The following is a 13,228-nucleotide window of genomic DNA, read 5'->3' as shown; positions in this document are numbered from 1 at the left end:
ATCTGCTAAGATGTGGAGACCCAAACTGGACGATTAGTCAGAGTATGGCTACACATACCAATGTTCCACAGACCTGCAAAATAATGCTGTCTGCCTTATTCCAAATACCTTTCTGGGTGATACTATGATTTGTTTTTTTCTTTTTTTTTGCTACTGTCTCCCATGGAGCCATTGCTTATAGAAGAGTAGCAACAGTGATCGAGATCTCCTTCCTGAGTGCAAGTTCCACTGCTGAGCTCACCATCAGGTACACAAGGTTTCGATTATTCTTTCCTATCTCCACTGTCTCACCTTTATCTACAACAAAACTAATCTGTGACTCTTCTGTTCATTGGTTTGTTTGACACCCAATTGACTTGCAGCCAAGTTTCATTTCAGAAGCACTTGTAAAGCTGGCAATTTTCCTCACTGACCTCTGTCTCCTTGCTCTTCTGTTTGTTTGGTTTTTTTTCCTGATGCTACTGTTACCTTTCCCCTCTCTGTTGAATGGAAAGTGCTTACTTTCATTTTCCCTTTTCCCCTCCCACTACCTTGATACAGCCTTGTTACAAGCATTCCTGAGCTAAGTTGGTTACTTCACTCTTGGTTGGTTGCTTCCTTCATTTATACCATGCTTATGAGATCATTCATAATAGGCCTGTCCTTCTGGCTATTTACCCTCTTGCATGATTTAAGTACAAAGGTAGGAAAAGACAGTTGCCTTTTATGCCCAAGTTAGGTCTTTGTATTTAAAATCAGTGTAGAGAGTATAACTGTTTTGAAATTAACTTATTTTAGGCAGCTTTCAGCCTTTTTACAAGGACCTTTATAATTTTGTCCTCAGTATAATATGATGCAATGTCGAAGAGAAAATATGCTAATTATGTGAAAAAGACTGCTCAGAAGCCTTTTCACATCTTTGAGTGCCCATTGTGCTTGCATGAAGCTATAGGGAAGAGATACAGACACAACAAAAAGCCATATGAATATTCAAAAACTTTTTGATCTACACAAAATGGAAAAAGAAAAAAAACACCTGGAAATTGCTTAGCCTATAACTTAAAAATATATCTAAGTGCACAGTCCTGTAAACAGCTGTCTGAGATTGTGGGAAATAGGCAGGATGAAGGCCTGGAAAGAACCAGACCTTTGCGGCAAGTTTCGGGTGAAGCAGAGTACTGTGAAACTCATCACAGGGATGAGTTGCCACTTCCAAAGCCTGCCATGTCCCCAGGCGACAGGAGGTAGCCAATCCGATGTTGCGGTTACAGTTTCTGCCTTATAAGGAATGTTTCTATGTTTGTGTTGGCTATAAAATCTGCATCCTTTTAAAAAAATGTCTCAGTTCTTCACCCCCCTGAGTCCATGCCTCTCAAAACGCTACATGAGACAGAGAAAAACTTAAGTGGAAGGCCCATAAAATGCATAGGTACAGAGAATACACACAAATAAAACTACTGTTTTAATGCAGAATAAACTTTAAAGGACATCAGTAAAGGGCCTTCCAGTAGACAAAGATCCAGGTATAAGACCATAAGAAGGCAGAAGTCAGTATAGTCTCAGACCAGAAGAGCCCCCTCTTCTGCCCATGACAATGTCCAGTGCCAGATGTTCGGAGAAGGATATGGAAAGGACAAAGAAGGATCCTTCTCCCAACATACTTTTACCAAGAAAGGACCTGATGATCCTTGAGGTCACTTCCAATCTGGTATTCTACAATCATTCTACAATTCTGTGGTCTTGTCCCATATCCTAGGAACCATCTTTTGAATACTTCCTGAGTGGGAAACCACATATGCACTATTAAGGGCCCATGGTGGACCTCTTTCAAACATGTCTAATCTGTCTATATTTATATTGTGTGTTTCATATGTCTTTCATAACTTAATTGTATGAGAGTTTTAACTTTCTGTATGGTAATTTCTCCTTGGATTTCTGCATCCCAGGGAGGGTTGAGTCACTAAGGACAAGGTCCTTGACAGAATCCCATTTATAGCGTTGCAGATGCAATAAGATGGAGGTCATTTCCAGCTGGGACTAAAGCAAGAAGTAATACATTTATCAAATGCTGAAAATTATATCTATCATTGCCTGGTTGTTCTTGGACCTTTTGTGGTCCGCACAGGTGAAGTGATAATGACTCCTCCTTTAACCTTATTTATGGTTTTGGCTCCTGTCAGTACTTTGTTTTCCCTAGCAAGATACTGTTTGACTGGAACTGCCAAAAAGCCACACTGGAGAAATCAATATCTTTATTTTTTAAAAATAAAAATACATTATTTAGATAAATAATTGTTTCAAAGTTTTACTTTCCTAACAACTAGGCAGCACAAGAGCATTATCCCTGTTTATTCAGTTGGATTCTTCCATGTTTTTCTGAGACTCTTTTAGAAGGCACCAGGACAGAAAATTTTGTTACAGTTCTTACTTGCAACATTTCTTGTAGATTCAAAGCTACTGTATAAAAGAGCACGTTTGTGTTTTCTTGTAGGTCTCACCATACAGCCTGTGAGCTAGGACAGTTCAGGAAGTAAAATGTGATTGTCATTCTTGTTGCTAGGTAGTACAGTAAAATCTGTACATCTGTAGGGGGCATGTCCTGGTCTGGGTTTGCATTGTGAGGCTTTACAGTAATGCAGAGAGTGTTGTCTGAAAACATGCTTAGTCAAGGCAAAAAATAGAACCCTTATAATTGCCATTTTCTAAGAAAGTACTGATAGAATTACAGAGAACAGGAAATCTCGAATATGCTTGAGTGTTAGGTTCTCTGCATGTTTTGTTCCCTGAAATAGGGAACATTTCAAAGAAAAACAGTTCAAAATGGTAATGTTTTAGTTTGCTGATTCTTTGAGCAAAATTTTTCTGACATGCTCTTGGAGTGTTTGTGTCTCAGATGTAAGTCTTGTATTGAGATAAATTGATAATTATCAAGGATTCTTTACTGATTTTGGAAATGAAGTATTTTAAACCTAATTTTCCTATCCAGCTGAGGCACTAGGCAACGAGCTCAGGGCTGAGAATACAATAGGTCTAGATCACTGTGCCATTTTCAGTGGATCTTCTGCAATTCCCAAACTTTCAGGAGTTCAGGGAAGTTTCTGACAGGGTGAGCTAAAGGATAATTTATCACCTGAAATAAAATCCCTGTGCAAAGCTTTATTTAAAGATTGTGTGGTTGGTGACACACATACATATATATGTATATACAAACATAGACACAACATAATATTTCTTGAGTTGTAGAGTTTGAAGTGTTGTGATTGTTTTTAAGATCTCATGTTCACCACAAGTATTCTTAGTAATTGAATTTTCCACCTCAAAGAAGTAGTCCCTATATCCGCATTGGCTCAACTAAATATGAACAAAGATATGAATGAGGGGAGAGAGGAATCTGAGTTGCGATCAGAGAAGATAGGAAATTGGAAAGAGTTCTTAACATGCAGCAGAAGGGTTGTATAGACTGTACAGACTTATTCAAATTGATTGAAACACTGAAACAACCAAAGAGCAACTTCAACATCAGATTTCAGTCTAAATTGCATTGTCTTGTTCTTCTTTTGCAATTCCATTTTCAAGTTTGTGATCAGTAAACCCTTTATTTATTAGAAAATCCTGCTTTCATTCTTAAGCTTGTGTCTTACGTAAACCTCAAGGAACTGGAAGGGCACACAGTTAACTTCTCCTGCTGGAATGGTCTCTGCTGACAACCTCAGAAACAATTTTGGAAATCCTCAGGAACAGAGATGTTTCCCATCCTGCTTCAACAATACCATCGTGAGGCGGCATTACTGGAATTAGTCATAGCACGAAGTCTCCCATTCCACCCTGCTGGCACGAATCCGTTCCAGCAAGAAACAGCTGATAGAGACAATAAAAACTGTTTAAAGGGGAAAACCTGAAACCCTGTTACTTACTGATCCAGACATTACTGAGCCAGTAGATCATCTCCAGGAAAGTGAAAGAAAGGTGATGGGAATCTGAGGGTAGCCAATGACAGGATGAAGCTAGTTCTCCCACTCCTTTTTCAAGTGGAAAAAAAAGAAAGGTAGCAACATGAGGGCAAGACTGCCCAGCTACATCAGCAATTCTGTCTGGTGAATGGAAGTGAGGGAAGCTCCAAAGTGAGAGAAGCCTGCCATGGACAACATGCAATTGGTAGGTGATCAGGTTTGAGTATGGCTCCTCACCTTGGCAGCAGTGGCAACACTAAACTGCCCACACAAGAATGAGGTCAGGCTGACTGAAGGCAGAGTGAGGCTGAAAAGTTGTGGTGTACTTGGTGTGTTTGGACACATCGAAGGACTGAGGAATAGCAACTGGTGCTATGATGCTCCTTCTCTAGCAATAGCTATTGTGCCATGAGGAATTGAGGAATATGGAAACAGGAAGCTTGGTCCTGGTCTCTCCTGGTGTTACCATGAGTGGGCTCCTATCTGCCCTGCCAGTGTCTCACCTCAGGCTGCCAGCTGTTCCTGCTTCCAGGGCTATCCATGTACTCAGATTGGTGCAGTAGCTTTGCTTGAGGTCCAGTATTGAAGACCAAGAATTAAAGAACCTACAAGTATATTCTTTCACATATCGGAAGCCTTCAGTTTCCCTAGCTTGGGCTGCTTTGCAATGCAAAACTGTTTCAACTTACAAGTGCTCCTGACTTACTAAGAAGGCTGCAATGCAGTTATACAAGCTGAGCTTTCCCCCTGCTTCACAAGTCACACGAGTTTTAACCAGAAGAGCCAGAGCCACTGAGACCTCACACACCAAAAGTGGTCTTCAGGTGCTAAACCTGCTCAAACCCAGAGGTGCTGAAACCTGCTACCAGCGCTTGGCAGTCAGCGGGTTCCACCCGTGGCCGTGTCCGAGAAGCGCATCTGAGGCGTGGGGACACGGGGGACGCACGCGGGGGGGGTGGGAGAAGGAAAACATCGTGCCTGCGGCTCGGTGCCAAGTTTCGCTTTTGTGAGAACGGAAAACGAAACGGAGCGGTTCCCCGTGCTCCGGCACAGCGGGGCGGGACGGGACGGGACGGGACGGGACGGGGAGGCTCTCACCGCGCTGTTAAATGCGGAGCGCCGGGCACCTCGCTGCAGACTGCGAGCCGAGCCGGGTCGGATTGAACCGAACCGAGCCCAACCGAAACCGACTCCGGTCGAAGCGTGCCCAGGCGACTCCAAGTGAACCGCAGAGCATCCCGCCGGGTCCAAGCCGAGCCAAGTTGAGCCGAGCCATGCACCTGGACATGCTGGGCCGGCTGTTGTCCATAGGACGGGCGGTGCTGGCGGCGCTGCGGGGGCGGCTGGGCGCGTTGTGCTGGAGCCTGACTCCCCTCTCCCTGTCCCTGTCTCTGTCCCTGCCCTTGCCCGGCTGGCGACGGGACTCACCCCCACGGAGGGAGCGAGAGCAGGAGTGGGACGACGCGTCCCCGACACCCACCAGTGTCAACTACCACTTCACTCGGCAGTGCAACTACAAGTGCGGCTTCTGCTTCCATACTGCCAAGACCTCCTTCGTGCTGCCGCTGGAGGAGGCCAAGCGGGGGCTGGCGATGCTCAAGGAGGCGGGTGAGTCCCGGGGAGGGGGCGCCGGCGGTAACCGGGGAGGGGAGACCCCGCAAGAGCAAATGCCATCGAAAAAATTATCCCGGGAATGTTCCCGTACCTTTTCATGAGGCTGCCGTGGGGCACTGATAGCATGGGGAAGGAGCAGGTGACGGGCAAGAGATGTTCATCATCTTTCTTTGGTCCTTCTCTAGGAATGGAGAAAATAAATTTCTCGGGAGGAGAACCGTTTCTTCAGGACAGAGGCGAATTTGTAGGCAAACTGGTGCAATTTTGCAAGCAGGAGTTGGAGCTCCCAAGTGTCAGTATTGTTAGCAACGGCAGCCTGATCAGAGAGCGGTGGTTCAAGAAGTACGGTAAGGAGGAACTGCTGGGCACAGCAACACTGGCCGGGCTGGGGGGCCTTTGTGGAGCAGCCTCACCCACAGACGGATTTGGGAGCAAGTGGGAGATGTTTTTTTAGTGGTTTTACAAACCAAATGTAAATACCAGTGAGATTGTGTTGATTATATTTTGTGAACATAGGCATTATACCAAAGGCCTCTTTGGTATAATGATGTAACAAAACAACAGCTCAGCCTGTCTCCATAACGCTGGGGACAGACATGCTCAAGTTATGTGTTTTGACACTGCTGATGCTGTGGCTTTTGCGGTTGATGGGATGACTCCACAGAACTATATTTACATGGCACTTCATGACAGATGATAAGGAAGTGAAAGTGGGCGTATTTCTGACAGCTTTTAGCTAAGGGACTGGATATTAATCAATTTTTAAAACTTGTTCTCAGGTGAATATTTAGACATTCTGGCAATTTCATGTGATAGTTTTGATGAGGATGTCAACATTTTAATTGGCCGTGGTCAAGGAAAGAAGAACCACGTGGAAAATCTGCATAAACTGAGACAGTGGTGCCGAGAGTATGCTGTTGCTTTCAAAATAAATTCGGTGATCAACAGATTTAATGTTGAGGAAGATATGAATGAGCAGATCAAGGCACTCAACCCTGTGCGCTGGAAGGTAGGAAAGTAGTGTATACCATAGGTTTCTTGTTCAAAGAAAAGTAATAATGAGGTTTTGGAGTCGTCTGAATGTCTAATGACCTCAGCTGGATCTCCAGCTCAGGCTGGTGTTACGGGCCTTCTTGTCAACGTTGCATGGTGTTGAGATGGGTTCTGTCTCATTCTTCACTTAAATGGAGCCCAGTATATCAAGAATCTTTTTTTATTGTGATACATACAGAAAATTACTATTTCAGTGTATGTAGATATGGGTTATTTTATTATATTAAAATTAATATAGAAAGTCTTTAAGATTTGGAAATGTGTCACGTGTAGAGAAAATGAAAAAGCAGTATACAATGATACATTAGAGTCAATAGAGTGTTAGCAAGATATGTGTACAATAATGTTCTGTTATAGACTATTAACAATTAATGTACATATATTATATTTTTTATTAGAATGCATTAAATACATTATGTTATCAGTTTGCAAATGGGTAGAGGTAATGTGGCATAAATATGAGAGAACTTGTGGAATAATTTCTCATTATTTGCTTAATGGAAATAGTTATACACACAGAATTTCTCAGAAAAAACCCCAAACCAAACACTCTAAGTGAAATCTTGGTCCTACTAAAGGATAGTAATGAAAATGATAATTTAGAAAATTTAGAACTCTGTAATGGTTAAGTTGCTAAAAATAAATCTGCACCATGCTCTTTGTATAGTATTCAGTTATCACAATTTGTGTCAGTGTAGCCCCACTGACAGAAAAATTAAGATAATGCTACTGAGACAACTAAAGGTTTTTGTCATGGGGACAGTCTCTTAACCTCAAGGCAAGTGAAAATGTAAAATCTTAACTAGGTGCCTTCTGTTTTCAGGTATTCCAGTGCCTGCTCATTGAAGGGGAGAACAGTGGTGAGGATGCCTTGAGAGAAGCAGAAAAATTTGTTATTAGTGATGAAGACTTTGAACGATTCCTGGATCGCCACAAAGATGTCTCCTGTTTGGTACCTGAATCTAATCAGAAGGTAAAAATTAAACTGTCCTTCTGTAACTTTATTTTCAAATAACGTTGGAAAATTGGAAAGGAACTAGAAACTTTCATGGCAATTAGTACTTTCCCTACAAGTAGTGGCTTAGAAGAGGTACAGTACAACTTTATCAGCAACCAGTTTTGTTATGGTAGAAGCCAAGCTTTTTAATTTTCTTTAAGGTTTTTTATTGACCATGAAGTTATTAGCAGAAAACTAAAAACCCATTGATCCCAATCCTGTGGAAACCAGCGGGAGTACAGCACAATATCCTGAAAAAGTTCAAAGTTAATAAAAACACACTTTATACTCTAAGCATAGTTTCCTAATAGAGATTCTCCAGCTTAAATGATCACAACATTTGTTTTGAAAATGGCATAATCATTCCAGCATGCAAAACTGTAAGTTCTACTGCTGTAAAAATTAATAGAAAACTTGGATATTATTTAAACCACCTTTATCCAGTTGGGCACCCACATTTCAATTAGACACTGGAGAGGTCATATTTCAAGAATTACTAGTTTATTCATACATAAAGTTATTCTAGTAATTCTATCATTTATTTCTATAAATTTGATCCAAGCTCACTAAATAGTGGTGATACAGTAACTGTTTCAAAGATTTGTATCTGACTGAATAGTTGTTTGCTTTGTCTTTCATTTTTCACTAAAATGGAATTTTAATTTGTATATTAATTTCATTTTTTTCTTTTGATCTATTACAGATGAGAGATTCATACCTCATTCTGGATGAATATGTAAGTCTTTGTTTCATACTTAGTATTTGTATGCTAATATATGTATGTATCAGCAGTGATAACCAATTCGATTTACTATGCATTCTATAAAACAATTTTACCATATAGTACAAGGAATGGATGTGATTTATTCCCATCAGACATAGTAAGAACTTTAATATAGTATAAGCTGAGGAGAACTTGCAATCAGGTTGCAGGCATAATGATTACATCACAAATTTAAAGTGTAGATGTCTATTTCTGGAGGACATCTTCGCTTTTTTTCTTTAATTTAAAAATACAGAACTTGCCCTGAAAGTTAAGTTTCAAAGTGCCTACTTAGTTTGTGTGTAATTGAAGAGCCAGTCTTCAGGAATTATGGTATAGCTTTGTTCCTGCTAAGGTGTCTAATCATGAGCTTCTGAGCTTCCTAAGGACTAGAGTGAAACTCTTCATGCACTTATATAGGCTTTTGTGGGATTGCAGTGCAGCTTGTTTAATTCTGTGGGAAGTTAAGTTTTTGCAAATTGACTTTTTAATGTCTTATCTATTGATGTTCCAGATGCGTTTTCTAAACTGTAGAAATGGACGGAAAGAGCCTTCTAAGTCTATCCTGGATGTTGGTGTGGAAGCAGCTATAAAATTCAGTGGATTTGATGAGAAGATGTTCCTAACAAGAGGAGGAAAGTATGTGTGGAGTAAAGCTGACATGAAACTAGACTGGTAACTCAATATACTGAGTTAGGGCAGTGCATCATGTAAAGAAAATATGTGTGCATATGATGAGTGTATACCTGTATTTAATGCTTTTAATTACACTTGGTATATTATACAGACTGATGTTCAGTATAAATCTATATGGGAATGTGTTTTTTAAATGCAGATTATGTACTTTTATTTTATTGAGCATAACTTAATACTTTCAGAGCTTTCATATGAGCAGATGTCTGAAATAAACTTTCTAATCCATTTTATGAAGGACTTAAGGGCAAACTGTTAACATAACGTCATGTAGTAAATGTTTTTAAAATACTACATGAGTGTGCATGCCAGATAAATCAAACTCCACCCCAATCTCTACTTCATTATAAACAGCTGTAAGGATGGAGAAGTGAAAACTCTTATCGGGGAATGCATTCTGCCTGTTTCTCAGGGAAAGGTGGATTGTAGTTCCTCTGTAGATCAGAAGAGGGCCAGCTGGCAGGCCACTGGAAGCACCATCTGCCTTTTTCGGGGGTAACAGAGGGTCAGAATCTAGGAATCATTATCTGTAATAATGTATTTAAAAGACAATCAAGATGAAAAACTTGGCCATTTTCATTTTTTAAGACTTAACTGTAAAAGTATCTGGTTTTATTCTCCCTCTCCTCCATATGCACAGAAAACATTTGCAAAAATGTTGGGGGATGTAAATTTCTGCAAAAACATATTTTTAGTCATGAAAGAATATTGTATTTGTCCGTCCTAAAACCTAGAAGTACGTTCTACCTAATGATAAACAACTTCTTATTTCACATTGGCAATGGCCTTAGTTCTAACTAATATTTACAGTGAGAATGTTTGCATTTTATTAATTCCTCCATTTTCCTTTTATCTGCAAATATTGATTTATTATTTTCAGCTTTCTTTCTCTCTGCATGCATACAGTTCTGATGAAGATTCCTTCTCAATTAATACAACGTAGCACAACCTAACATGAATCTTCTGTTGTATAGTGGCTTTTTATTTTGCTAAGCCATGGAATTACAAACAGAAAAGTTAATGTATCATGTAACCTTGCTTTAGAGGTTGCTTGGTTTAGTAATTAATTATCTTGCTGGTTGCAAACCTGCAGATATTAAATGAAATTAATTGGATTTTTTGATAGCTGCCTTTGATTAAGAGCTTGCAGCATCAATATAAAATAAAGAAAAAAATGAAAAAAAACCCAAAAATAATCAAGTACACTACCCTCATTCTTGGGTTTCTGGCAATTGTTATGGCTTTGTAATTGCAGCTTTTCAAATTTAACCAGTCCCATCCTCCTCCTGTTTGAAGGGAATAGGGATAAGCATTGCAGAGAGCAGAAGTGAGCTGGCACTACTCATTCATCCTGTCCGTTGAATGTCTGGACTGTCTCACACTTCTAAATATTTGCAGCAGTTGGGAGTCAGCATGCATTAAATGTATCACATACAGAAAACGACACCTTTTTTTTGAAGAGGTTTTTGAGAGAAATATTTTACATTCACCTACTGCATCTTCAAAGTTGAAGGGAAAAGCGCTTGAGTAGGAGCTGCTACTTCTGTGCACCTCCAAATACACTGTAAAAATGTTTCCATTTATAATTCCTTCAGTTTCTATTTTTACTATCCTGACTGTAAGTATACTCAGTGGTGCTCTTTTGTCTCTATGTATTTTGCATTTTGCAATCACAACACTTCCTAGAAACATTTTAGTCTTTTTTTTCCCCTTGTACTAATACTAAGTGGCATTTAAAATGTGACCCACACACATTAACCCCACAGTCTTTTGGCAGCTGTTTCACTGACCTCAGTTGGAGTTCTGCCTGAGTAGTAACTACGGACAGTGCAAATTTATGTAACTGGGGTTTGACTTCCTCTGCTTTCCCACTGCTCAAATGTTAAATTCAGCCTCTTCCTCAGCACCTACGCTGCATGATAGAAAAGGAGCATTTTCCTTTGCTGCTGGCTCAGTCCCAGCATGGGGAAAGATTTAGTGCATCAATGTACCAGTAAATCTACCAGCTTGCAGCTTCTGCAGGAAATGCCAGCTGTAGCACAGCACGCAGATGCGTGGTACACAAACTTCCCTTCAGACCCCAAAATTCTGCCAGTCTTTGCTTTGCATCTTACCCTGTAAATGGTTATTCCTTTGCTTCCTTTGTGCCTACAGAGGAAGATGCAGGAGAAACAAAATGGAGCTGAAAATGTCAAAATCCAGTAAATCATGTAAAGACATTGAAGACAGCTTTTATCAGAAGGTTCTAAGTTCTTATCTTCTTAAAAAGGTTAAGGATTTTACATCACTTTTGCTACCACATATAATTAAGAAAAAGGTTTCTGCTCTGTGTGATACTCTTTTTCAAAGGAAATACCAGTTGTGTACATTGGAAATGAAGAATCCGACATTACACAGTTCAAACAAAAGTCATTTAAGTTGATGAATAACTCTTGGTATTTTTATATGCAAAATTCACTGTTGTGTAAAACGTTGTTTTTTTCCTACAGCTTGATTAATCTAGTTTTTTGGGGGGAGATTTAGTTTATAAACACAGTTCATATTGGACCAAAATAGACTTTAGGCTTTCATTATGTAGTTAGGCCTAAATTTCAGCACAGGACTAGAAAAACAAAACTGAATTCAGTAGGGCTACTCCCAGGCTTAGCAATTATAGGCACATCTTAACCCTGAAGAGTCAGGATTTAAATCTTTCAAGTCTTGTAAACAGATATGCTCAATTGTATTTTCATGTGTAATCTCATAGTATTGCAGCTAAGGACTTGCTTAAGATGCTGAATTGGGAAGGAACTGACAGTGTAGTCTAGTAGTGTACCAGCATTACAGAGCTGTTCCTATTTGTAAAATATTTGTAGAGAATGAGTGTTTGGGGAACTAACATCTGATAAAGTTATGACTATACCTTGGGTAATGAGTAAAATTGTCACTTAAGATGCACTTTAGGATGCCCTCTTTTTCAGTGAGAAGGATGCTGTTATCTTTGAATGTTACAAAAGATGAATTTTGTAATAATGCTGTCAAATATTTAGCACTAAGTATTTCACATGAGTATGTTGCACATTTCAATAAAAGTTTCTATTTTCTTAAGTTTGGTTGTTGTTTTTTTTTGTTTATTTGTTTGCTTTTTTTGTGTAATGTAACCCATACTCGAAGAATGTATGTCTGCATTCACAAGAGATCTGTAATTCAGGATGTAGTCCATATTTAGCAGGGGGCCGCTTGCACAGTGCCAAGGACAGCATCTAGGCTGAAATGGAGGACAATAGTGGTGATTTTCCTTGTGATGAAAGGCGTTTGTTACAAGCCTGAGTGGACTGAGCTGTGCTGGGAAGAAGACAGTTCAAATACCTTGTGCTGTTTGGATGACAGCCGCTAGGAAAGACACAGCCAGCCATAAATATCTGAGGACAAAAAAAGATTATCTTCTGTCATGGTAAATAAAAGAGAAAAGCCAGTCTATTTATTAGACCGAAAATAAGCAGCTTCTCAAGCTCATCTCCCCTCTTGAGGCTCTGTGCAAACCCTGGTACCAGACAACGTGAACTCGAGCTTTTCACAGTATTTTGGCTGAGTTTGAGGGGAGGCTTAGTCTTTTATCCCTCCGTTTGCCTTTTTTTTTTTTGTTCCCTGCATAATGAGGTGGGGTGAGGGTGCCCAGGAGCAGCACCGCAGCGAGATGCTGTGTGTGTCACCCCCCGGGGCTGCTGTGCTCTATATGTGTGTGTCTTACCTGGGGCTGCTGTGTTTTGTGTGTGTGTCACCCCCGAGGCCGCTGTGCTGCGTGTGTGTGACCCCCGGGTTTGCTGCCGGACTGTCACCCCCGCCGCGACCGGGCGAGGGCTGAGCTGCGCCGCGGTGAATCCACCAGGCATCTCCCGTTCGCCTCCCAGCTCCGTGCGGCTCCCACCGTGCCTGTCGGAGGAGCACCGGCCCTTGATCCGCTCATGCACCAACAACAGGGAAGGACAGACAGCGCTAGCAGCACACCCCTGCCCGTCATGGTTCCCATGCTTTTCCCTCCTCCCTTCCCCGGCAGGCAGGACAAACCCCCCGCCCCCTCTGCACCACCAGCCGCCGTTGCTCTCTCCGGCCGCCGAAGGACCTGCTGGGCCGGGGCCGTCACGCTCGGGCAACCCAAGGTAATATTCCTTACAACAGCTAAAAACCCCCCAGTAAAAC

General features: G+C 41.0%; 1 protein-coding gene across 1 annotated transcript; it reads left to right on the top strand.

Moving 5' to 3' along the window:
• The first annotated feature begins 5,203 nt into the window (after positions 1-5,203).
• Positions 5,204-9,870, top strand: RSAD2 (radical S-adenosyl methionine domain containing 2). Its single transcript, XM_018088976.2, has 6 exons — positions 5,204-5,537; positions 5,729-5,890; positions 6,323-6,552; positions 7,420-7,569; positions 8,297-8,329; positions 8,871-9,870. The coding sequence occupies exons 1-6, from the start codon at positions 5,204-5,206 to the stop codon at positions 9,033-9,035; spliced, it is 1,074 nt and encodes a 357-aa protein (XP_017944465.1). The 3' UTR covers positions 9,036-9,870.
• The last annotated feature ends 3,358 nt before the right edge of the window (positions 9,871-13,228 follow it).

This window comes from Manacus vitellinus, unplaced genomic scaffold (assembly GCF_001715985.3).
Source record: "Manacus vitellinus isolate BGI_N305 unplaced genomic scaffold, ASM171598v3 scaffold_11_pilon, whole genome shotgun sequence".
NCBI lineage: Eukaryota > Metazoa > Chordata > Aves > Passeriformes > Pipridae > Manacus > Manacus vitellinus.
Note: the sequence above shows the minus strand (reverse complement) of the source record. Positions and strands in the feature narration are given on the sequence as shown.